The sequence below is a fragment of the Molossus molossus genome, unplaced genomic scaffold (genome assembly GCF_014108415.1).
Source record: "Molossus molossus isolate mMolMol1 unplaced genomic scaffold, mMolMol1.p scaffold_m16_p_6, whole genome shotgun sequence".
NCBI classification, from domain to species: domain Eukaryota; kingdom Metazoa; phylum Chordata; class Mammalia; order Chiroptera; family Molossidae; genus Molossus; species Molossus molossus.
Genome location: NW_023425399.1, coordinates 22,111,639 through 22,134,665, shown reverse-complemented (window position 1 = coordinate 22,134,665; position 23,027 = coordinate 22,111,639). Strand labels below are relative to the sequence as shown.

The following is a 23,027-nucleotide window of genomic DNA, read 5'->3' as shown; positions in this document are numbered from 1 at the left end:
GGGAGACCCAGGCCAGATGTGGCTTCCTTAACTCACAGTCACCCTCTCCTAGGAAAACTCTGCGAATATGACTCCTGTATCTTCTGATATGTTGAAGACAACAAGTCCTTCCTTTGTGGGAAATCTGAAGCCTTAGACTCAAAATGGTAGATCAACTGATTTATATGCAAGCTTTTTATGGAACAAAGACACAAACCCTTTGCCTGGGAGTCAGATTTGCCCTCATCTGTAAGGATTAGGGACTGAGTCAGGACCACAAAGACAATTTTATACTGCTATTTCCTGCTTCTTTCTTATCTCCCCCAACTGAAGAATGACATTATACTATCTGGCTGAGAAGATAAGTTCTATAGGAGCATTATAATCAGAGAAATGGAAAAGTGTGCAAGAAAGAAAGAAAGAAGAGTCAGCTTGAGCAGTCAGGGCTCTCCAGACAAACCAGTGGGCTGGACCTGAAAGGGTGGTAGAAGCTGAAGAAGTCATTCCAGGAGAGAGAAACAAAATAGGCACGGAGAGGGGGTGAGGGGGACAGTGGTGAGGCAAGGTGATTTCAATTGAATAATCAATTTTAAGGAGTTGTAAGGGGTATGTTGGAGCAGAACGGAAAACTGGGTCATAGAGCACTGTGCACTCAAGGGGTAAACTCTAAGCGGTTTGAGTTCAGTTGAGTAAAGAAGTGATGTGAAGAGAGAAGAGTTTGGGTGAAATTAACCTGTTCTACAAACCTGTCTCATTCTTCATTTAGAGTTGATCCAATGCCAAAGTGTACTGTGGAAAACATACAGAGAAACCTGAAAGTCCTGCTCGTCAAGAATGTGGGAGAAAACGTAAGAATACAAAGCCAGATTACTTCCGTTTTTGAGTCTTGAGTCAGAGCTTGGTGGGTTGGATTTTTTAAATTAAACTGGAAGAAAACCTTCCAAGAAGGAGGGTTGCAGAGTGAGGACATGGCATTTATTAAGCTCCCCTTCTTCAGCCAGGCACTGGTGAAGTGCTTCATAGACATCATTTAATTCTTCAAGTCAAAATCAGCAGCTGTGAAACTGCTCCAAGACTCACTTCTTTATCTGTAAAATAAGTATAATAATCATAAAGTCAATGGCTAACATTCTTTAAGCACACAGGCACTGTGTAAGTATCTTACATGAATTGTCTTATCTCATTCTCCGAACAATCTCATGCTCTAGATAATAGCGGTATCTCCATTTGCCAGTTTTGTTTCTCAAATTTAAAATAAATTCCAGGGAGGGTCAGTGACTTACCCAAGTAGTGTAGCTGCCAAATGGCTCAGCTGACATGTGGCCCCAGGGCAGTCTGTCCCCAAAACCCCTCTACCTGGTTGTTCTGTAGGATGGGTTGGTTTACTCCAAGTAATCAAGGCAAGTTGGTTTACTTGCCTTGATGACTCGTTCAGTCTTCATTAGTAGTCCTCCTCCTTCTAACTCTTGCATATTGTCTTGCAGATGTGATCCTTCATTAATTTATGGCTCTATGACCCGAGTTCACAGCTGCCTAATGAACTAATTAGTAAGTGCTGGTGGAGGGAAGGGACAGGAACTAGGAGAAAGTTCAGACTCCTCCCCTTTACCCTTTCATCGCATCCTCCCTTACCCCACCCTGGCACTTCTCCCAGACCAAAAATCCCTTCCTTCCCTGCAGAGGAAGAATAATCACTAACAATAACAATCTTAACAAACTCAGCTCCCATTTACTGAAGGGCCCCGTGCACCAAGCACAGGGCCCTTAAACGCTTTGAAGCTGCACCACTAGCTAAGTACATGCCGGTCAGTTCAATTCTGGTCCTCAAAGCCTAGGAAGCAGAGATATAAATGAAGGCTTCTCTGTGGGAGAAAAGCTGTTTGATATGCCCTTTACTCTCCTCCTAAATTGCATGATGTTGAATTAGGAGCAGAAAATTGGCCTGGTATCAGCCCAGACAAAAACTGCCCCCTTCATTCGGTAGTTTCAACCACCAAGCACCCAAAGTTACCTCATCTGCCAGAACGCCAAGCAAAAAATGCAAGATTGAATCTTCACAGCTCAGACCCTCAGCAGAAATCTGAAAACCAATAGAATTGCTAGGTTGAAAGGACTCTTAATTCATTCACTGAATTTCATTAATCTTATCAAGTGCTTGATGCTGGAGTTTTTAACATTCCTTTTTTTAATCCTCACCTGAGGATATTTTTCCATTTATCTGCAGACAGAGTGGGACAGAGGGAGGGGGAGAGATAGACAGAAACATTGATGTGTGAGAGACACACTGACTGGGAGCCTCCCACATGACCCCAAACTGCTACCGAGGTACATGCCCTTGACCAGAATTGAACCCGCAACTCTTTGATCCGCAGGCTGACGCTCCAACTGCTGAGCCAAACCGGCCAGGGTTCTAATGTTCCTTTATTTATTTATTTATTTATTTTTATCCTCACCCGAGGACATTTTTCCATTTTTTGTTCAGGTAGAGTGGGGAGGAGAGAGAGGAACAGAGAGAGAGAGAGAAACATCGATGTGAAAGGGACACATCGAGTGGCTGCCACCCGCACAACCGACCAGGGCCGGGGACAAACAGCAACCGAGGTACATGCCCTTAGCGGGAACCAAACCCGGGTCTCTCAGGACCGCAGGCCGACGCTCTAACCGCTGAGCCAAACTGGCCAGGGCTCTAATGTTCCTTTAAATGACTCTCCCAGCAAGCAATTCTGGCCTCTGCTCACATGCCTCCATTGACAGGGAGTTCACTACTTATGAGGTGAGAAGCTCGAGGCAGTTCATTTGGATGGGTCCTGAAGCTCCCAAAGCTCAGTTCCCAGCCTCACTCAAAGTAAATGTGAATGGGTAGCTTTACCAACACCCTTGCTCTGCCGATGTTGGGAGACTCTGGCTGCTATCAGGCCAACTTCCTCCACTGTCTCATTTCAGCATACAGCTCTTAAGTGATTAGTTTGAGAGGGAGTAGCTGTTCCCAACTTATGGGTGAGGAGACCGAGGCCCAGAACAGTCAGTGAAATGATCAGAGACAGCCAGTGACAAAGCACAGCCTCCAGCCCAGCCTCCCATCTCCAAGCCTTTGGCTCGTTCTCTGACACTGCTCTGCCCCCAGATGGAGCAGGGAAAAACTCCTTCGGCCTCTCTGATCCTCCTTCATTCCCACAGTCTAAGATATCTGCTTTGCATTCTAGATCTGACACTAGCTGGGCACGTACAAAGCCACCACCTAAATATCTTCAAAGTAAAGGAGCCACATTTGTACCAATCCGGTGAGAGACCAGAACAAATTTCCATTCCTTAGTGATCTTGGGTTTTAGGGTCATTATAAATGTTTCATTCATTCATTCATAAAATTTCAGTGAAGCATCGACAATATACTAGATTCTAGGGATACAACCATGAGCAACACAAAGACTCTGCTCTCCTGGAGCTTGTATCCTAGCCAACTAACAATGAACTAGGAACTAAATGCTCAGTCAACTAAGTTCCATAGGGTGGTGGGTACTATGAAAATAACAAAGTAGAAGGATGTGAGAGAGAGTGATCGTGGTAGAGCAGAGAGAGAGGCATCAAATTAAGACAGTGTAGGAAGCAGAGGATCTTTGAGGAGGAGGCATTTCAACTGAGTCCTGAATGATAAGCATAATTTATGCCAAGACCTGGGAAAAGAACATCAAAGGCAGGAAGATGAGCATGTGCAAAAGCCCTGAGGTAGATCGAGCTTTCCTTTACAAAGCAAAGAAAGAGCAATGTGGCTTGAGTGTGGAAGGGGTTCAGTTATAAGAGGTGTCTTTACAAGAATGATATTTGGTGAGAAAAGGAAGGGAGTTTCTGAAGGTAAAGAGAGATGCAATTATTTATTTATTATATATTTATTTGCAACTATTCTATGCTGAATACACTCTGCTTAAGTGTCACCATCTCGGGTCTCTCTCTTCCCTGCTTCATTTTTCTTCATAGCCTCCATTACTATCTGACTTCCTACTATATTATTACTTGTTTCTTCTCTGCCTCTCCTACTAGAATGCAGACTTTGTAAATGCAAGGATTTTATCATATTCTCTGTTTTGTTCCAGGTGCCAGGATTACAAAGATGTATCACACCTGGCCCCTGACCTCAAGAGCCCCCAGCCTAGTAAGGGATAAGGCAAATCAATGAGCCATTTTATGTGCAGTAAGATGTTCTGGTTGAGGTTCTGTGAATGTAGAGGCAAGTCTCAGCAGCCCTGCTAGAAAACTTCCAGAGGGGCTTCCAAGAGAAGGCAGGATTTAAACTGGATGTTGAACAGTATTAAGAGTTTCGTTGTAGGGCCTGGCCAGTGTGGCTCAGTGGTTGAGCATTAACCCATGCACTCAGAGGTCACCAGTTTGATTCCCAGTAAGAGCACATGCCCAGGTTGTGGGCTCGATCCCCAATGGGGGGCTTGCAGAAGGCAGCCAGTCAATGTTCTGTCTCATTGATATTTCTATCTCTCTCTCCCTCTCCTTTTCTCTCTCTCTAAATATCAATAAAGAAAAATAAATTTTTAAAGAGTTTCTTTGTGGGAAAATGTATTAAAAGCAGAGGACAGCATGTGCAAATATACAGAAGTAGGAAAGGACCTGGTGCTCTAGACAATGGGGAGAAGCCCTGGGTGACTGGTAATAGGCATCATGGGGGAGGGAGGCATCCTCCTCTGAGAGGTAAGGATAAGCTTGCAGTGAACTGTACACATGCTTTCTGAACACAAGGGCGCATGTGATGGATCGAGCCACCAGGAAGGTACAGTTCATGATAGGGAACATAAAACACTGAGTGGCTGGCCCTGGCTGGTTTGGCTCAGCAGTTAGAGCATCAGCCTAGGAACCAAGGGGTTGGTTTCAGGTTTAATTCTGGTCAAGGGCATGTACCTGAGTTGCGGGTTCGATCCCCAGCCCCAGTAGAGGTGGTGGCTGACACTACAATTGAACCTATGTCCTTGGGTTGATTAGTTTAGTTATGTAATACTTAAATTAATGCTATCCAATAAAAATATAACATGAAACAATGTAATTTTGAGATTTTTAGTAATGACATTTTAAAAGGGAAAATGCAGATTATATTAATTTTAGTAATATATTTTATTTACCCAATATATCCAAAGTATTATCATGTCAACATGTAATCAATATAAAAATTATGAATATAATATTTTACCTCCTATTTTTGTACTAAGTCTTTGATATCTGCTGTGTATTTTATACTTACAGCACATTTCAACTTGGACTAGCTACATTTCAAGTGCTCGATATTCACATGTGGCTAGTGGTTGCCATATTGGATAGTGCATTTCTAACAAAGCTAATTTACTGATAGTTTTAAAACCTTGAAAGACCTAGGGCATCTCATTTTATCCCCACCAATACATCTAGGCTGCCATCTATTACAGAAGTCCCACAGATATACTTGCTTCCGCCCAGAATGTGAATATGAATGAATTGACAATATTAAAAATAAGAAATATGTCTTTTGACCAACCAGGGCATCTGGCAATATTTTGCATCCTTGTATCATGAAGTAGGCCAAGGTGAGAAGGAAGATCCATATTAGCTGATGAGAGGGAGATCAGGGAACAGAGAAATTATCTGGGAATAGGAGGTGGAAGGGTGTACACAGGAATGTGGTTCAGCACCATGGATAGTGGACAGCAGTACCAATGTGATGCAGAATAGGAAAAAAGAAAGGCTCTGGCTTACAACCTCCTTAGAAAGGGTGTAATGTTGACTAATATCTTAATTATTTCACAAAGAATCAGGTCCTGCTTGCTGGTCCCCTCTCTGGAATGTCCTCCACACTCCAAGCCACCACTTATATAGATGTTCATGTTCATTGCTGCTACCTGGAATTTCATTACCCACTCTGGTTCCAAAGATGCCCCACTTCTCTGGGTATGGAGGCTATTTTCCTGTAAATTACCAGTATCCATGTGCTGACTCCCCATAATCTTCCCACGATAAAAATTTTAAATCTCTGGACTGTGGACTAACCTGCTTCCATAGTGCCCTGTGGACAGAGGCAACAACAGCCGTAGCTATTGGTGAATCTGGTAAAAATGACAAAAGTTTGAAAGGTAGGGGAAGATGCCTGGGTTAATTTAGCCTTTATCTCAAAAATTCCTGAACACCAGTCTGAGATGTCTTCTGAAGTGTTTCTGTGAACTTGGGTAGCTCGCTGCTCTTGGCCAAAGTCTCCTCACTGTGAAGTGAGAGGGTTCGTCTCATCATCTAAATGCTTTCAGGCAAGAACAGTCTACAGATTTATGTTTTATTTTATTTATTTTTTAATTTTATTTTTGTTACAGATGTTTCTTCCTTTTTACCCCATTGACACCCTCCTCCACATCCCCCCAACCCCGTCCCCGGCTTTGTTGACCATGTCCATCGGTTATGCATACATGCATATAAGTTCTGTGGTTTATCTGTTCCCTCCCCCCACCCCCTCTTCCAAGGGTTGTCAGTCTGTACCCTACTTCCACGTCTCTGGGTCTACCCTATTCCTCAGACTGTTATGTTCATTATATTCCACAAATAAGTGAGATCAAGTGGTATTTGTCTTTTTCTGCTTGGCTTGTTTTGCTTAGGATAATAACACTTTTCAGGTCCCTTCATGTCGTCTCAAAGGATAAGAGATCTTTCTTTCTTACAGCTGCATAGTACTCCATTGTGTATATGTACCACAGCTTTTTTATCTATTCGTCTACGGATGGACACTTGGGCTGTTTCCAGATCTTAGCTATTGTCAATAGTGCTGCTATGAACATGGGGGTACATATATTCTTTCTGATTGGTGTTTCAGGCTTCTTAGGGTTTATATGGGATAATATTTATCTTGACCTAAATAACCCCATTTGTCTTCCCTTTGCCACCAAATTTCTCAAAAGACATTGTTATTCACTGCCTCTACTTCTTCACCTTCGTCTACTGCTCAGTTTTAGGTAGTCTGGTGTCTTCCCCCAATTCCTCAAAATAACTTGCTCTCAGTCCTCTATGACCTCCTTTGTGGCCAACACCAATGAACCCTTATTCAGTGTTCACATTCCTCGTGTCATTAGCAATTAACACTCTGGGTAACTACTTCAACCCACTCTCCACCTGCTTTTCCTCCTCTTTTCTTCCTTGTCACTACCTTGATTCTTGTATTGCATTTTCTGTGCATTTTACATCCCTTATATCACTTACTCTTTTAAATAAACTGTGTTGTTTATTAAGCTTTTGTCTCTTGGTTCCAAACCTGTATTTCTTTACTCTACTTTGTGATGCTGTGTTGTTATGATCTCTTACAAAACCAGAAGCCAAGTGCCCAAGGTGGCCCCTAAGATGCTGTGAAGCACATCCTCCACAGCCTGGGAAAGTGAAAAGTACCTTTGTCTCAGGGTTCACAGCAGCTGAATTGTGGGGTCCAGGCTCCCCAGTCCTGTGTGGCTGCAGGAGAGTGGGTGAGGGACAGAGTGGTAGCAAGTGAGGTCAGAGAGAACAACAGGAGACCCTACAGGGCCCAGAGGCATTGCATGCATTTTTGCTTTTGCTCTGTTTGCAGTGGAAAACTTTGGAGGGTTTTGAGCAGAAGTGTGCCATGGTCTGACTTATGTCTTTAAATGATTGCTCAGGCTGCTGTTTGGAAGGGATTGTAGGTGGGCAAGGAAAGAAGCTATGAGACCACTTAGGATACCCCTGCAACAGTTCAGGCCAAGATGGTGCCTAAGTTGTTAGATGTGGTCAGATTCTGAAAGTGTTGGCAGATTTTCCTAACAAATGGGTCATAGGGGATGAGGAAAGAGGATTCAAGGGGATTCCAAGGGGCTAGAGCAACTGAATTAATTGTGGTGTCATTTCTTGAGATGATGAGGGAGGGGTATTTGAACTAAATTATTTCTGACTCCCAACCCCAGAGCAAAAAGGTAAACCTGATGCTTTGACTTCAAGACTTTCTATCTCCTCCTGTAAATTTTATTCACAAACCATCAGCCATTTATGCATTCATTCACTTTATTTCATGAGAATTCATTAGTAAATACCATGTGGTAAATATAAGAAGCACTGGACACATGACTATTAATTAGACTCACACCTGTCCTTAAGAAAATTATAATCTGGTAGAAGATTCAGAGATCAGCCATCCTCATTCATCCATGTATTGTCATTTAGACACTCAACAAACATTCACTAGCACTTAGTTTCTGGCAAACAAGCATCATGGTAGGCATTGAGGATGCTCTTGCCCTTAAGAAAGTTCTAGTCCAGTTGGAAAACCTGGGATTAGCCATCCTTACTCATTCATTTATTCATTTATTTATCCACTGAAGAGTCATCAACATCCAGCCTTTGCAGGGACTGGGAGAGAACTCCTGCTGCATGACCCAACAGTGAACTCTACTGGGCATCTCCAAGCAACAAGACCTCCAGCTAGAGCCCTGCCCCCCACCCCTGCCACAGGATTCTACTTGCTGCCCTCACCATGTGAGCAGCTTCCAGAGTTCATCACAACACCTCCCCACAGCATTCTTGGGGCTAACTCTGATGTAATCTTCTCACAGAAAACCTTGAGTCCATCTATCCCAACGACCACCCCCACGACCAACTGACCCTCCTTGACACCTGCAGGTCCCAGAACTCAAGATGCATCCACTTTGGAAGCTCCTGGTCCTCCTCAGATTGCTGTCTTTGCCTTCAGCACTGCACGAGCAGCCCTGGTTTGGCCTGGCCAAGGCCTACACAAACAGCAAGTCCGCCCTGGTGAGAAGTAAGCTAAGCCTATGCTCTGCCCATTGCCACAGGGTGGGTGGGGGAGGCATCATCTGGGCCTCACCACTGACTTGCTGTATGACCTCAGGTCAGTCACCTATCCTCTTTTCTTCCTTTTTTCTAAGACCTCAGGTACAGACAATTGAGGTTGACTTGATCATACACCAATTCATTATCATTATTCATACACCACATTATGATTATCATGAATCATGGCAAGGTCGCTCTTTTATTTCATTTTATATCATTTTCCTTTTTTACATATTATTCTCACTTCCACTTTGTCTTCTTTGGCAGGCACTACAGTGTGTATGTATTTAAATATGTCCAGATCTTGCCTTGGCTGGTTTGGCTCAGTGATTAGAGTGTTGGGCCCACGAACCAAAGAGTCGTAGTTTCAATTCCAGGTCAAGGGCATGCACCTCAGTTCAATCACCAGCCAGGCTGTGTGGGAGGTAACCAATTGATGAGTCTCTCTCACATCAATGTTTCTCTCTCTCTCTCCCTCCCTCCCACTCTATCTAAGAATCAATTAAAAAATATCCTCGGGTGAGAATTAAAAATAACTAACTAAAAAAATACATATGACCCAATTCTTGCAAAGTATGCAATGTTGTTGTTTTTTTAATTAAATTATTTTTGTTACAGATGTTTCTCCTCTTTCCCTCCTAGACACCCTCTTCCCCATTCCGCCCCACCCCCAGGATTGTTGTCTATGTCCACTGGTTATGCATATATGCATATAAGTTCTATGGTTTATTTCATCCATCCCCCCCACCCCCTCCTCTGAGGTTTGTCAGTCTGAACTGTACACCTTTCTATGACTCCGGGTCAATTGTGTTCATCAGCTTATTTTGTTCATTATATTCCACAAATATAATATCATGTGATATTTGTCTTTCTCTGATTGGCTTATTTCTCTTAGCATAATATTTTCCAGGTTCCTTCATGTTGTCTCAAAGGAGAAGAGATCTTTCTTTCTTACAGCTACATAGTGTTCCATTATGTACATGTACCACAGCTTTTTTTTTTTTATCCTCACCCGAGGATATTTTTCCATTTTTTGTACAGATAGAGTGGGAGGGAGAGGGAGGAAGGGAGAGAGAGAGAGAAACATCGACGTGAAGGGACACATCGAGTGGCTGCCACCCGCACAACCAACCAGGGCCGGGGACAAACTGCAACCGAAGTACGTGCCCTTAGCAGGAACCGAACCCGGGTCTCTCCGGACCACAGGCTGACGCTCTAACCGCTGAGCCAAACTGGCCAGGGCCAGAGGACCCACTTTAAACACCACTGTCACATCTTACTTTCCTGGGTAGATTTGCAGGTCAATCAAAGATTCAATTATCCTCTAGCTCTTGCCTGCTAGATATTAGTCTCTGTTACTTGATGAGCCCTGGGTTGTAGCACTCAGCTGAATGAAAACTCCCTCAGGTGTTCAGGGTAAGAAGATTTCCAGTGGATGGGGCAGATGCTTGCTGGCTGTTAATGAGTCTCAATTTGCATTTCTCTGGCCAGGCTGGGTGGTGTTAAGTTCCTGACAGAGGGGTCATTGCTTCTCCTCCAGGGCTCTGGGAAGGGGCTCTTTGAGTAATATGGCTACTGTCCTATTAGTGAATGATTCAGCACAAAAATTCCAGTGCCCTCCCAGCTTCCCAAACTGCTGAGTCCCTCTACGTAATAACATCCACACCACAGTCCAGTCCAGTATGCCCTCCCTCTGCCGCAGCCCAAGGTGAGTGGCAATAGTTAATTTAGTGCTCTGTCCTGGCACTCTGCACTGTGGAGCCAGCTTGAGATTTTAACCCCAAGGGAATTGCTCACAACCTAAACAACCCTCAGCTGCTGACCATGGGCTCTTAGCCTGCCCTCTCTTGAGCCTCTGCAGTTCCTACCAGGCTCAAATTGGTGTCCTCTTTCTGTCCCTGGTTATGTGGGTTCTCTCCAGATGTTTTTCTATTTATTTATCCTGATGATTTGTGTTTATTTTAGTTGAAATTTCAGTTTGGTTCTGGGAGATGGTCTATGTAGCTTCCATTCACTCTGCCACCATTTTTACCTCTCTATTTATGGAAGTCACTACAAAAAGCCCCTGTAATCCCTCCTGTTGGGAGAGGCAGTCTGCTATGGGCCCTGGATGTCCCTATCTTGATGTGACTTCTTTAATTTTGTAATTGTAGGACTTCCATTCAGTTAGATTTCAAATAGCTCTGAATGATCAAGCATGCAGTGTTTTGATTTACTTAATGGTATTGCCACATAGATCTCATTGCTTTTTTTTTTTAATCCTCACCTGAAGATATTTTGCCATTTATTTTTATTTATTTATTTATTTATTTATTTTTTATTTTTTATTTTTTTATCCTCACCGGAGGACACTTTTTCATTCTTTGTTCAGATAGAGCAGGAGGGAGAGAGAGAGAGAGAAACATCGATGTGAAAGGACACATCGAGTGGCTGCCACCCGCACGACCAACCAGGGCCGGGGACAAACTGCAACCAAGGTACATGCCCTTAGCGGGAACCGAACCCGGGTCTCTCCAGACCACAGGCCGATGCTTTAACCACTGAGCCAAACCGGCCAGGGATGCCATTTATTTTTAGATAGAGTAGAAGGGAAGGAGAGAGAGAGAGAGAGAGAGAGAGAGAGAGAGAGAGAGAGAGAGAGAGACATTGATGTGAGAGACAAGTCAATTGGTTGTCTCCCATATGACCCTGACTGGGACCTGGGATTGAACCTGCAACCCAGGTACATGCCATCGACCAGAATCAAACCTGCAACCCTTTGGTCCTCTGGCTAATGCTCTAACCACTTAGCAAAACCAATCAGGGAAGATCTCATTGCTTTTCACTGGTTTCAATGAACACTGTTGGCATCTGTAGCTTCAGATTGCTGAGAGCTTCATTCACTTTACAACCTCTTGGCCATTTTCCTAGGGATGGACACTTGAATTTCTCTAACTTCTCACCATTGTAAACTACTCTGAGATGAACATCCATGGATGTGTCCCTGTTAGAACCTGTGAGAAAATGTCTCTGGGATATACCCAGAAGGACGACTGGGCTCTAGGGCAGATGCAAACTCAATTCAACTAAAGACTGCCAGATTGCATTCTAGAATGTCTGTGCCAGTCTACACTCACTTCAGTAATAAAGGAGCATCCCTGTCTCCCCATGTTTCCCAACACTGGAGAGTATCCATCTGTACCAGTCTATTTGGACTGTTACAGAAAGATACCACAGACAAAGTGGCTTAAACAACAAACATTTTCTCACAATGCTGGAGGTTGGAAGTCCAAGATCAAGGTTCCCACAGGGTTGTTTTCTGGTGAAACCTCCCTGCCTTGCAGATGGCCACCTTCTTGCCATGTCCTCACACGGCCTTTCCTCTGTGTGTACACAGAGGGAGAATGCATTCTGGTGTCTCTTTCTCTTCTCATAAGGACCCTAGTCCTATTGGATTAGGGCCCCACCCTTATGACTGAATGTAACCTTAATCGCCTCCTTCAAGTTCTTATCTCCAAATACAATCACATCGGAGGTTAAGGATTCAAGAATTCAATATATTAATTTCAGGGGGAAGGGGAAGGAAGAGAACATAATTCAGTACATAACACTATCTTTCTAATATTTGCCAGTCTGATATGTAGTTGAGTGACAGCTAATTGTTTTAGCTTGACTTCATCTAATTAGTGGGAAGTTTGACCATCTCATCATAATTTTGTTAACCATTTTAACGTTTATAATTTCCTCTTTTATCTTTTGTTCATTTTATTATTTGCTTTTCTAAATTTTTAAATGTATCCTCGTTGATTTGAGGAGATGTTAATTAATTCTTGACATTATCCATTGTCAGGTCTAAACATTGCTAACATCTCTCTCAAACTGTCATTTATTAATGTTGTTGGGAAGTCCTTCATTGAACAGGAGTATTTCCATACTCACTAAAGTTCATCTAACGGTTTGTGTTTGATGAGTCTTAAGCCCTTGTCCTTACCCCAGACTTTGCTTTTTTTCCAATAGCTTTATGGTTTTACCTTTCACATGCAGGATTTCACTCCATCTGGAGGTCATCTTTATGCACATGCATGTATGTAAGTTAAAGATCAGCCTCACTTCTCTCCATATAATGAGTCTGTTTTCTCACCCCATTACTAAATGATCAAGTTCCTAAAGACTTGGATTCCCTTTTGAGCTCTGTATCCTGTGCCTGTGTAACTGTTTCTGTACCAGTAACATATTTGAAATATTATATCTTGGTAGAATGCTGTTTTATTTAATAGGCTTTTATTCTTCTAAATGAATTTTAGAGTGTTGTTGAGCTCCTTAAAAAAAAATATATCATCTGGAAATTTGTTTGGGGTTACATTGAAAATTTGTTTGTTAATTTAGAGAGAATTGTCATTTTTACAATGCTAGGTCACCCAATCACAAACAGTATGTCTTTCAATTTATTCAAATTTTATTTTACATCACTTAATAGAATTTCAAAGTCCTATAAACATCTTGAGCTTTGTTAAGCTGATTCCTAGAGAATTTATAGTTTTTGTTGCTACTATAAATAGAGACTGGGGCAAAAGTAGGTTTACAGTTTTGAGAAATGTGAAACATAGAGTTTATTTTTATATTATTATTATTTTAATCCTTATCAATTTTAGAGCGAGAGGAAGGGAGAGGGCAAAAGAGAGAAACAACATTGATTCGTTGCCTCCTGTGCATACCCAAACCCCAACTGGGAATCGAACCCGCAATCTAGGTAAGTGCTCTGACCAGGAATCAAGCCCACAGCCTTTCAGTGCACAGGATGATGCTTCAACCAACTGAGCCACACTGGCCAGACCCCTTGTATTATTGTTTATTTTTATATTCTTTTCCATATGATTAACTGTAAACCTACTTTTGCCCCAGTCTTATTACTTAATTTTCTGTCTTTTTTTTTTTTTTAATCCTCATGAGAGGACATTATTTTGCATTTATCTTCAGATAGAGCGGGAGGGAGTGAGGGAGGAAGAGAGAAAGAGAAACATCAACATGAGAGAGACACATCAAGTTGTTGCCACCCACACGACCCCAACCAGGACCGGGAACAAACTGCAACTGAGGTACGTGCCCTTAGCAAGAACCGAACCCAGGACTCTCTGGTCTGTGGGCCGATGCTCTAACCACTGAGCAAAACTGGCCAGGGCTCTGTCATATTCTTTAGTTGGTATTATTGGTATAGATGAGAGGAATGCTGTTGATTTTTAAAAATCTGCTATCTTATTAGTTATAATTAGACCTCTTATTAGTTCTAATAGTTTGCCTTATTTATTCTTTTGGATTTTCTCTCTATCTAGAGGATTTATCATCTGCAAATAGTGACAGTTTTATCTTTTCTCTTCTACACCATATATACATCTTGTGCCTTTTTTATATCTGGCAGTATAGCTAAGGCCTCTGGTAGGAAGGAAAATGTATCCAGAATTCCCCACTAAACATTATATTTTCTATAGGTTTTTAAAATATAGTTTTTATCATGTTAAGAAAGTCCCCTTATATGCCTAGCTTTCTGAATTTTTCTTAATAAAAAATCATTATTGGCCCTTAACAAATGTTTTTCTGCGTCTAAAAATTAATCTATTTCTTCTCTAGCCCATTAATATGTCAAATTGTATTAATAGATTTTCTGATGTTAAACCTATCCTAGCATTTCTGAAATATGACACTTTAATAATGCACATTTGTTGTTGTTCATTTTCACCCAAAGATATTTTTCCACTGATTTTTAGATAGAGTGGAAGGGACGAAGGGAGGGAGAGAGAGAAACATCGATGTGAAAGAGATACATCAATTGGTTGCCTCCCTCACAACCCCAACAGGGCCTGGGGATCAAACCTGCAACCCAGGTACGTGCCCTTGACCAGTAATCAAACCCATGACCCTCCAGTCCATGGGCCAATGCTCTAACCGCTGAGCCAAACCAGCCAGGGCAATAATGATATAGTTATAATGTACTGTTTTTGTAATGTACTATTATGTATTTATAATGTGTCATACTAAAACATATTTTACAATGTAATATGATATTTTAATAATGTACTATAAGATATTAGATTTGTTGGCTAATGATTTATATAAGATTTTAATAAACTTTTCATATGTGAAATTAATATGTAACTGTGTTTTCTTGTACTGCCCAAGAAGCTCCTTTCCACTAGAAGAAAAGGAAAGAAACCGTCCCCTCAAACATGAAGCATGAGATCTTCTGTTTAGCCCTGGTTGGTTTGGCTCAGCGGTTAGAGTGTCAGCCTGTGGACCAAAGAAGCACAGGTTCAGTTCTGGCCAAGAACACTTACCTCAGTTGTGGTTCGGTCCCTGGCCCTGGTTGGGGTCATCGGGAGGCAACCAATCAATGTGTCTCTTTCACATTGATGTTTTCTGTTCTCTCTCTCTCCCTTACACTCTATCTGAAGATAAATGGAAAAATATCCTCAGGTGAAGATTAAAAAAAAAATCTTCTGTTTTGTCTGATAGGACCAACTTGGGTCACATGCCAACTCTGAACCTGAAAGAGTCACCATGCAATAATGGCTCAGATGATCAACAGCTTCATCTGGACCAGAGATTAGAGATACTGCAGTGCCTGAATTAAAACAGAGTTCAGGGTGGTGGGGGAGAGATAAACCACGGAACTTATATGCATGTATACATGAACAGTGGACATGGACAACAAACTGGAGACAGGGCAGGGAGGGAGGGGAAGGGGAAAATTAGTGGGGGGAAAAGGAGAAACATCTGTAACAAAAATTAATTAATAAAAATAATTAATTAATTAATTAATATATTTTTAAAAAAACAGAGTTCAGATGGAAATGATAAGATGGTTGAACGGCCAGAAGGGTGGATGGATGGGATGGATGGGTAGATGAATAGATGGATTTTGGATAGACAGACAGATGGAGGTTGGATAGATACTGGACTGTTGACTATTAATGTCTGCTGCTCAAATTCCCAAGGGCTACTATCATCATTAACCAAGAAGGACTAAAAGTTTCAGGCATGCTCATTGTTTCGCTCTATCTTTGAAACTATTTGGTTAATGTATGTCTCTCCTACTAGACAGAAACCTTGTTTGTGTCCTTAGTGCCCAGCACAGGGCGTGACACCCAGCAGATGCTCAATAAATATTCTTTGGATAAATGTTCTCAATATTCTTCACAAGCATTCGATGAGATGGGTATTATACTGCCCCTATTACACAGATGCGGAAATACAGAATCAGAGAGCTAACAGAGCTGAGATTTGAGCCCAGATCTGTGACTCCAGACACACCTTTTGTTTATAGGCAGCTGCAACTCCAGCCTCCTGACTCCAAATCCTCTGCCTTTTCCATGACACTGTGCAAGGTCACTGATCCCTTATCCATTTCCAGTTATCACCCAGGGCCTCATGAAATACAATGCAGAGAGCCGAATTCAGAACATCTGCCTCCTGGACAGTCTGAATGCATCAAGGCAGGTGGCCACAGGGATGGTGAGCTGGCTAATTGGTGGTGGCGTGAAGCTCCAGCAGCAACAAGAAGGCAGGTGAGACCCTGAACCCCATCCCTGGCCCTGGGACTCTTTATAGAGCTATGGGTCAGAGGGCAGAGCTGGGGATGGAAGTGCAAGGACTGGGAGGAGGGGAGGAAGGACGAGGGGAAGGAGAACATGTAAGGCCCAATACAAGGATGAGTGGGGGCCCCATACAAAAGGCACTTGGGGAGACAGCCTAGCAGGTTAATTGGAAGTGAAGGCGTAGGAGTAAACATTTCTGCATTTAAATCCTGGCTCTGCCACCAACCTTGGGGCAGTTGCTGGACCACTCTGGCCTCAAATATAACAGAGCCTGGATAAACGTCTCAGGTGCCAAAGGAACCCAGGACTAGAGTCAGACACTTGAACCCACGCTACTGCTTGAGAGCTGTGTGGCTCTGGGCAAGACATGTGAGCTCTCTGAGCTTCAGCCTTGAGTCCTCATCAGTGAAATGGGCATAATAATTGTCCCTGACGCTGGGGGTGGGGAGTTCTCTCTGCTGCACGTGGTGGATGTATAGCCCTGCAGAACCGGGCCTGTCTTCACCTCCATTTTTACTCCTTCCTCTTGACGGATGTGGGCTGCCCCAGCTCCCCGTCTCAAAGCTGCTCAGCCACGCACCACCGTTCCAGCCTGCTGTGCCCTGGACTCCCTTCTCTCCGACTCAAGTCCCTCATTCTCTCCTGATCAGTGAGCACCACTACCCACCAGCAGGGTTTTCCTTGACGGTTGCAGCCACAGTCCCCTCCCCTCATTCATTCCTTAAACAACTGTTACAAATATTGAGCACCTACTGTGTGCCAGGACCTGGGCTGGGTACTGAGAATACAGCTATAAACCAGACATACAGTCACTGGCTTCTCCTAATCCTAGTGAGCGAGGCCACAAAAGTAAGTAACTGATTTCAAGTGGAGGGAGATGGCATGAAGACAAATTGATCAAGGTAAAGGGTGAGAGTGAGGAGGACCTGCCTAAAGAGGTAACCCTCAGGTGGAAACCTGAATGAAGAAGCAAGTGACCTGAGGGACATGGGGAGCAATGAGTGGAAAGGCCCCGAGGCAGGAAAGAAATTGGTGTGTTTGAGAAAAAGAGAGAGTCCTGTGTGGCTGGGTGAGCAAGAGGCAGATGAGGCCAGGCCTGCAGGGGCAAGGGCCATGGTGTGGAGGTCAGACTTAATTCCAAGAGCAGTGAGAAACCAGTGGGAATGTTGAGTGAGAGGAGACACAGGCCTCTTTGGCTGTCACCTGGAGAACAGTCTAGAGGGAGGCCGGGATCCCAGCTGGGAGTCCAGAGGAACCAGAGTATCTCCGGACAGGAAGTGATGCTAACCAGGACCAGGTGAAAGAGACAGGGTGGTGGGACGTGGCCAAACTCAATGTACTTTGCGAGCAGAGATAACAACACGACTTGCTGATGTTTGAATGTGGAAATGAGGGATGGAGAGAATCCAAGACAGTTCCTGGGGTCTGGGCCTGGGCAACCTGGGTGGGTGGAGGGCTATCTACTGAGAGGGGAGGCTTGGTGCGAGGACAGGCCTGGGGTCTGGGCCTGCAGCTGGCTGCAGGTTACACAAATCAGCACAGCAGTGTGGCAGTGTTAGAGCACTCAGGGACAGCTTGCCACCAGGGCTCCTGTGGGTGGTTCTTGCCCTCAGAGCATCTGTGAAAGGCTCTGACTCCATATGCACTGCCGGGTCTTTTTTATCGACAGCTAGCCTTGTCTGTCAGGCCGAGACCTTGATGTCCAAGGTCCCTCACCCTTGGGGGACCTCTGCTCTTTTCTTGTGTAGCGCCAACATCACCAACATTCAGCTGGACTATGGCAGGATCCAGATATCTTTCCCTAAGGAGTGGTTCTCAGCAAGCATCTCACTTGAATTTGACGTTGACTTGAAACTGTAAGTCACACAGCAGTGGGATCTAAGAGGCGTTCCTCCTCCTCACTGGGAACCTGGGAGCTGGGCGGGGGACGGGGGTGGATTTGGCAACCTGTGGAACCCAGGTCTTTCTGACCCCAACCTGGTTTCAAATCTTGGTTTCCAAATTCACTCGCTGTGTGACCTTGGGTAAGTCACTTCATGTCTCTGAGCCTTGGTTCCTTCAGCTGAAATGTGGATGGCAATCAGTGGTCAATGGAGGTAGGTCATCTGCTCAGTTAAACCTATGTGAGTTCACTACACTGATTTAAAAAAGAGAAGTACTCTGTCTCATCACCTTTCTCTTTTCCTGTTCAAACTACCCTTTAACATCCTCCCCAAGGAAAGGGAGGCTGCAGCTAAACAGTAAAAATATTAAAAATAAGATGAAACTTCAACCTTTGAATTTCCAGTGGTCCCTAATCTGGTCTATTAAAAGGGTCTTCAGAACCCTCTTGGCTACTAGCATTTTCTCCTTAATCCCTGACTGCAGGATTTAACATGCAGGAGACATGGAGCCCCACTGGGCTGGTTTGTTGAAAAGGTCTCAGAGTATGGACAGTGCTGTCCACACAGAGAGTCACTTTCCTGTTGGTTGTTTCCACCACCTGCTCTTTCTCTGTCTCCTTCCCTTTTCCCTCCTCCTCCTCTCTCTCTCATTCCCAGGAGGCCCTTCAATAACAACACCGCAAAGACACACGCATGCATGAACCTTGCTGTGGAGTTCTGGCTGGAGAAAGACGAGTTTGGCCGGAGGGATCTGGTGATAGGCAGCTGCCGCGTGGAGCCCAGGAGTGTCCGCACAACAGTCCTAACTGAGTAAGGTCCCAGCTTCCCCGCCCCTTCCTGACTGGCCCTAGCTGTGGCCACATGTCTCCACCACCTCCTGGATGAACCCCAAACAGATCTCACCCTTTCCCAGGATCTGTTCCTTCTTCTGTAGCTCCTCCCAATGATGGCCCTGCCACCTTCCCAGAAAGAAGCCAGACTCTTCCTCCTCCTCACTCTCTGTAGCCCATCTTCACCGGCTCCCAGCAGTGACTTCCTGGCAGTCCCCACCTGCTCCCTTCCCTCCATCCCTCACTGTGCCAGCTCATGCTCCGCCTCCTGGACCACTGCAGGAGCCTCCTCCAGCTTTCCCTGACTGTACCTCGCCTCCTTCACTCCATTCTCCTCCTGCAGCAGAGGTCACTTTCCAGCACAGAAATCTGATCATGTCCCCCAGCCTCTGCCCTAAACCTTCTAATGGTTCTCCAATGCCCTCTGTATGAAGAGCAAACTCCTGAATTTCACCCAAGACCCCACATGTCCTCTCCCCTGCCCCACCCTGCAGCCCTTTGCTCTGTAGTGTCTCTGAAGGACCCGCCCCTCCATCAACACACCATATATGTTCACACCACTGATCCTTTTGCTGGAATGCCCTTCCCCTCTCTAAAGCTCCTCCTCTTCACTCATTTATTCAACAAATATGTACAGAGATCCTACTATTCGCCAGGCACAGCATGCTTGATGCTAGGGATTAGTAGTGAACAAGACAGAAAAAAACAGAGCTGAATGAAGATCTATACACTGGCTGACCAAGCCTGTCAACCACAACAGACTCTGGGTCCCTCGAGGGCAAGATTTGTGTCTGATTTCTCTCTGTGATTCCAGAATGCTGAAAGCAACAAAGTTCTCAGTGGATTTCCATTCATTTATTCATCAGACATTCACTGAGTGCCTAGATCACGCCAGACATTCATGGAGAAGACAGTGCAGGGAAAAGACTGGACTCTGGAGCTCTACTGACCTGGATCTAATCTAATCAATGGTTTCCAGTTGTGTGACCTTGGATAAGTCACATCACCTCTCTGAATTGCCCCTTTGACTGTTGCTGACAATGTTGCTGCTTGTATAGGGCTGGCTGCATATTAGATGACTGTGTAAGGTATACTCAGTACATTGCACCCAGTATTATTTTGCCTGCATTAATCTGTTCTGTACATCTACCTCTCTTCTAGAGATATCTCACCAAAGATAAAACATTTTCTCCGCAATTTTAGACAAAACCTGGAAAAAGTTATCCCACACCTAATAGAAGATCAGGTAAGTTTGAAAAAATATTTTTGCCTTGGACATCCTTCAGTGTGAGGGTCCAGGTGTACATATTGGCAGTTGAGCAAAGAGTTTCAAACCTTGAGCTTTCAAATCTGAAAGGTCTCAATTAAAATGTTCGGTGTTGCTGTCTACTGGCTGTGTGTCCTTGGGCAAGTGACTTAGACTCCCTGCGCCTCAGTTTCCCTATCTGTATCATGGGAACCATCACAGTCCCTTTTTCATAAAGACGTCACAAGGATTCAGGGAGGTCAGGCATGGAAGTGCTGTGCATGGCCCCGAGCATGCAGTTGGCGCTCAATACTGGAAGCTAAGACACTCTCATCATGATTCCATGTGGAAATCCAGGGGCGATTAAGCTTCCAAGCACAGGCCCTGTAGGTTTCTCTTCCCAGTGCCTGATCTGACCCTTCTCTCTGTGCTGGTGGTCCAGGTATGTCCTCTGATCAGTGAAATCCTCAGGCAGCTGGATGTGAAGCTGTTGAAAAGCCTCATGGGTGAGTGTCCGCGTCCATCCAGGGAGGACTCAGGTGGGCAAATGGCAGGAAGAGGTGCCCCACTGGGCTCCCAGGGAGGCCCGCTGAGGGAGGATTTGCCAGCACCTGCTCTGAGAACACTTAGAGGTGACCACGTTACTTGCCCCAAGAGAGCTAGGACAGCAGAGGGCACTCCTACCAGCAGGCTGGGCTCCACCAAGTCACCTACACCGCCAAACTACCAGAGATTGTAGCTCCTCCACTCAGTCCTTTAGGGAGCACCGCCTCCCCAAACCTGAAACCACCCACTCCAGTTGCAGATAAACAGATACAGCACCCGCCCTCATGGAGCTCACAGTCTAATAAATGGAAGACAACAAGAAGCAAATAATTAGATCTCATTTGGAAAGAGTTGTAATGGGAATGCCCTGGGCACAGGCCCTTGGTTGGCATGGGGGATGTGAGCTTCCTTCACTGTGGACCTGGGGGCTGGAAGGCCGGACAAGCTGGTGACTGACACCAACTCTGCTCCTTACAGAACAGCCTGCTGCTCATGAACTCAACCACCTGTGAGTCCAGCCAACCCTCCCCATGCCGGGCTTGCGTATTCAGCTGCCTATTGATGATCGGAAGGAGATTCTACATCTTGTGACCTTAAGTCTCCCTTAGAGCGGGGCTTTCAGTGCCCCTAAAAACTTACCACAGGCCCCATGAACACCCTGTCCTCCCCCGTAATAAAGTGTAGCTCTAAAGGGTGCAGAGGTCCCCTGCCTGGGCCCTGAATTTGGGCTCCAGAAGTAAAGGGCTGATGAAGGCTTAGCCTGAGACTAAATACACCTGGGTTTGCTCATCAGCCCAGAAATACCAGAGAAAACACTCTTTTCCTGTATTTTTTGGCCAGAAGACTATCCACAGATGTGCTTGCTCATCAGTAAAGGGAGGGTCCTGTTGAGATTCCCATTCCCTCATTGAACCCATATTTATTGAGCACCTACTAGGTGCCAAGCACTTTGCTGAGCTCCAAGGGGGTGTAGAGAATAAGTGACAGAGCGGAACAGCATAAACGCTGGCATCGGACAGATGTGAGCTCAGATTCAATTCAGCCCAACAAGAAGTCCCGTGAGGGTATGGACCACGTGCAGCAGGTGACAGATGACCCCCCCCCCTCCAGCAGAGGGCTGGCACAGAGTGCAAGTTCAGCCAACATCTGAGGTTAAATGAGTGAGCGAATCCCGGTCATCGGACTCACTAGCTCTGTTTGGGACAAGGCACTTTACCTCTTGGTCTTCCTCACCTGCGAAACAGGAATAGGAGGCTTACAGGATGGGGAGCAACAGGAGCCTTCACACTGCTGGTGGGAGGGAAGTTGCAGCACCACTTTATAAAACCGGTGGCGGCAGCATCTAAAGTGCAACGCATGACACAGCAGTTCCACTCCGAGGTCTCTGCACATAGAAACACGCATGTGGGTGCTGTAAGACATGTAAAGATCATGGCAGCAGTGGTCATAATGACCCCAAAGTGAAAACTCCCTCAATGCCCATCAAGAGAGTGCCTAAACAGAAGATGTGGTGGGCAGTCACCCAACAGAACGCCCTACAGTAATGAAAACGACCTGCAACGGCACACAGCCACACACGCGCATCTCACACACCTAAGAAAGCCAGATGCAAAAAGCTCATGCTGCATCTCCACCTACATGAAGCTCAAAACAACTCCACTAATGCATGCTGTCAGAGGTCAAGACACTGGTTACCCCCGGGGAGTGGGTTAGCGACTGGGAGGGGCTCCAGCGAGGCGCCGTTCTGTTTCTGGATAAGGGTGCTGATTATGAGTAGGGTGCTCAGTTTGTGACAATTCATTGAGCTGTTCACTACATGCATTTTTCTTATGTAGATTATACTTTAACAAAAAAAAAAATTTAAATAAACATATTGACCGTGCAGGATGTTTATCAAAGTATGTGAAAAAAACACAAAAACTTATATCCATATATGCATTGCCCATTGACACAGACAATAGGGTGGTGGAGGCCTAGGGGGCGTGGGAGCCAGGTGATGCGGGCAAGGGAAAAAAAGGGGGGACATCTGTAATACTCTCAACAATAAAAAATTTTTAAAGCCACTTGCAATTTAGTTAGCATATGCTAAGTCCATAGGGTATGCTTATTAAATGTCATTTAATTCGTTGTCAATCATATGATTGATGACTATTCAATTCTTAAATATAAATTC

The 23,027-nt window shown here is 44.6% G+C and overlaps 1 protein-coding gene across 1 annotated transcript; it reads left to right on the top strand.

Moving 5' to 3' along the window:
- Positions 1-8,625: 8,625 nt before the first annotated feature.
- BPIFA3 (BPI fold containing family A member 3) lies at positions 8,626-21,366 on the top strand. The gene is made up of 7 exons (XM_036246079.1): positions 8,626-8,749; positions 16,166-16,319; positions 18,098-18,205; positions 18,893-19,042; positions 20,224-20,308; positions 20,751-20,814; positions 21,332-21,366. Exons 1-7 carry the CDS (start codon positions 8,626-8,628, stop codon positions 21,364-21,366), a joined length of 720 nt encoding a protein of 239 aa, XP_036101972.1.
- The last annotated feature ends 1,661 nt before the right edge of the window (positions 21,367-23,027 follow it).

What these genes read in the sequence shown, in the direction of transcription:
- BPIFA3 (XM_036246079.1), top strand. Translation starts at nt 8,626, where the DNA reads ATGCATCCACTTTGGAAGCTCCTGGTCCTCCTCAGATTGCTGTCTTTG. An exon ending in CGCACAACAGTCCTAACTGA is followed by an intron (nt 19,043 to 20,223) that starts GTAAGGTCCCAG and finishes CCTCTCTTCTAG; the next exon opens with AGATATCTCACCAAAGATAA. An exon ending in GCTGTTGAAAAGCCTCATGG is followed by an intron (nt 20,815 to 21,331) that starts GTGAGTGTCCGC and finishes TGCTCCTTACAG; the next exon opens with AACAGCCTGCTGCTCATGAA.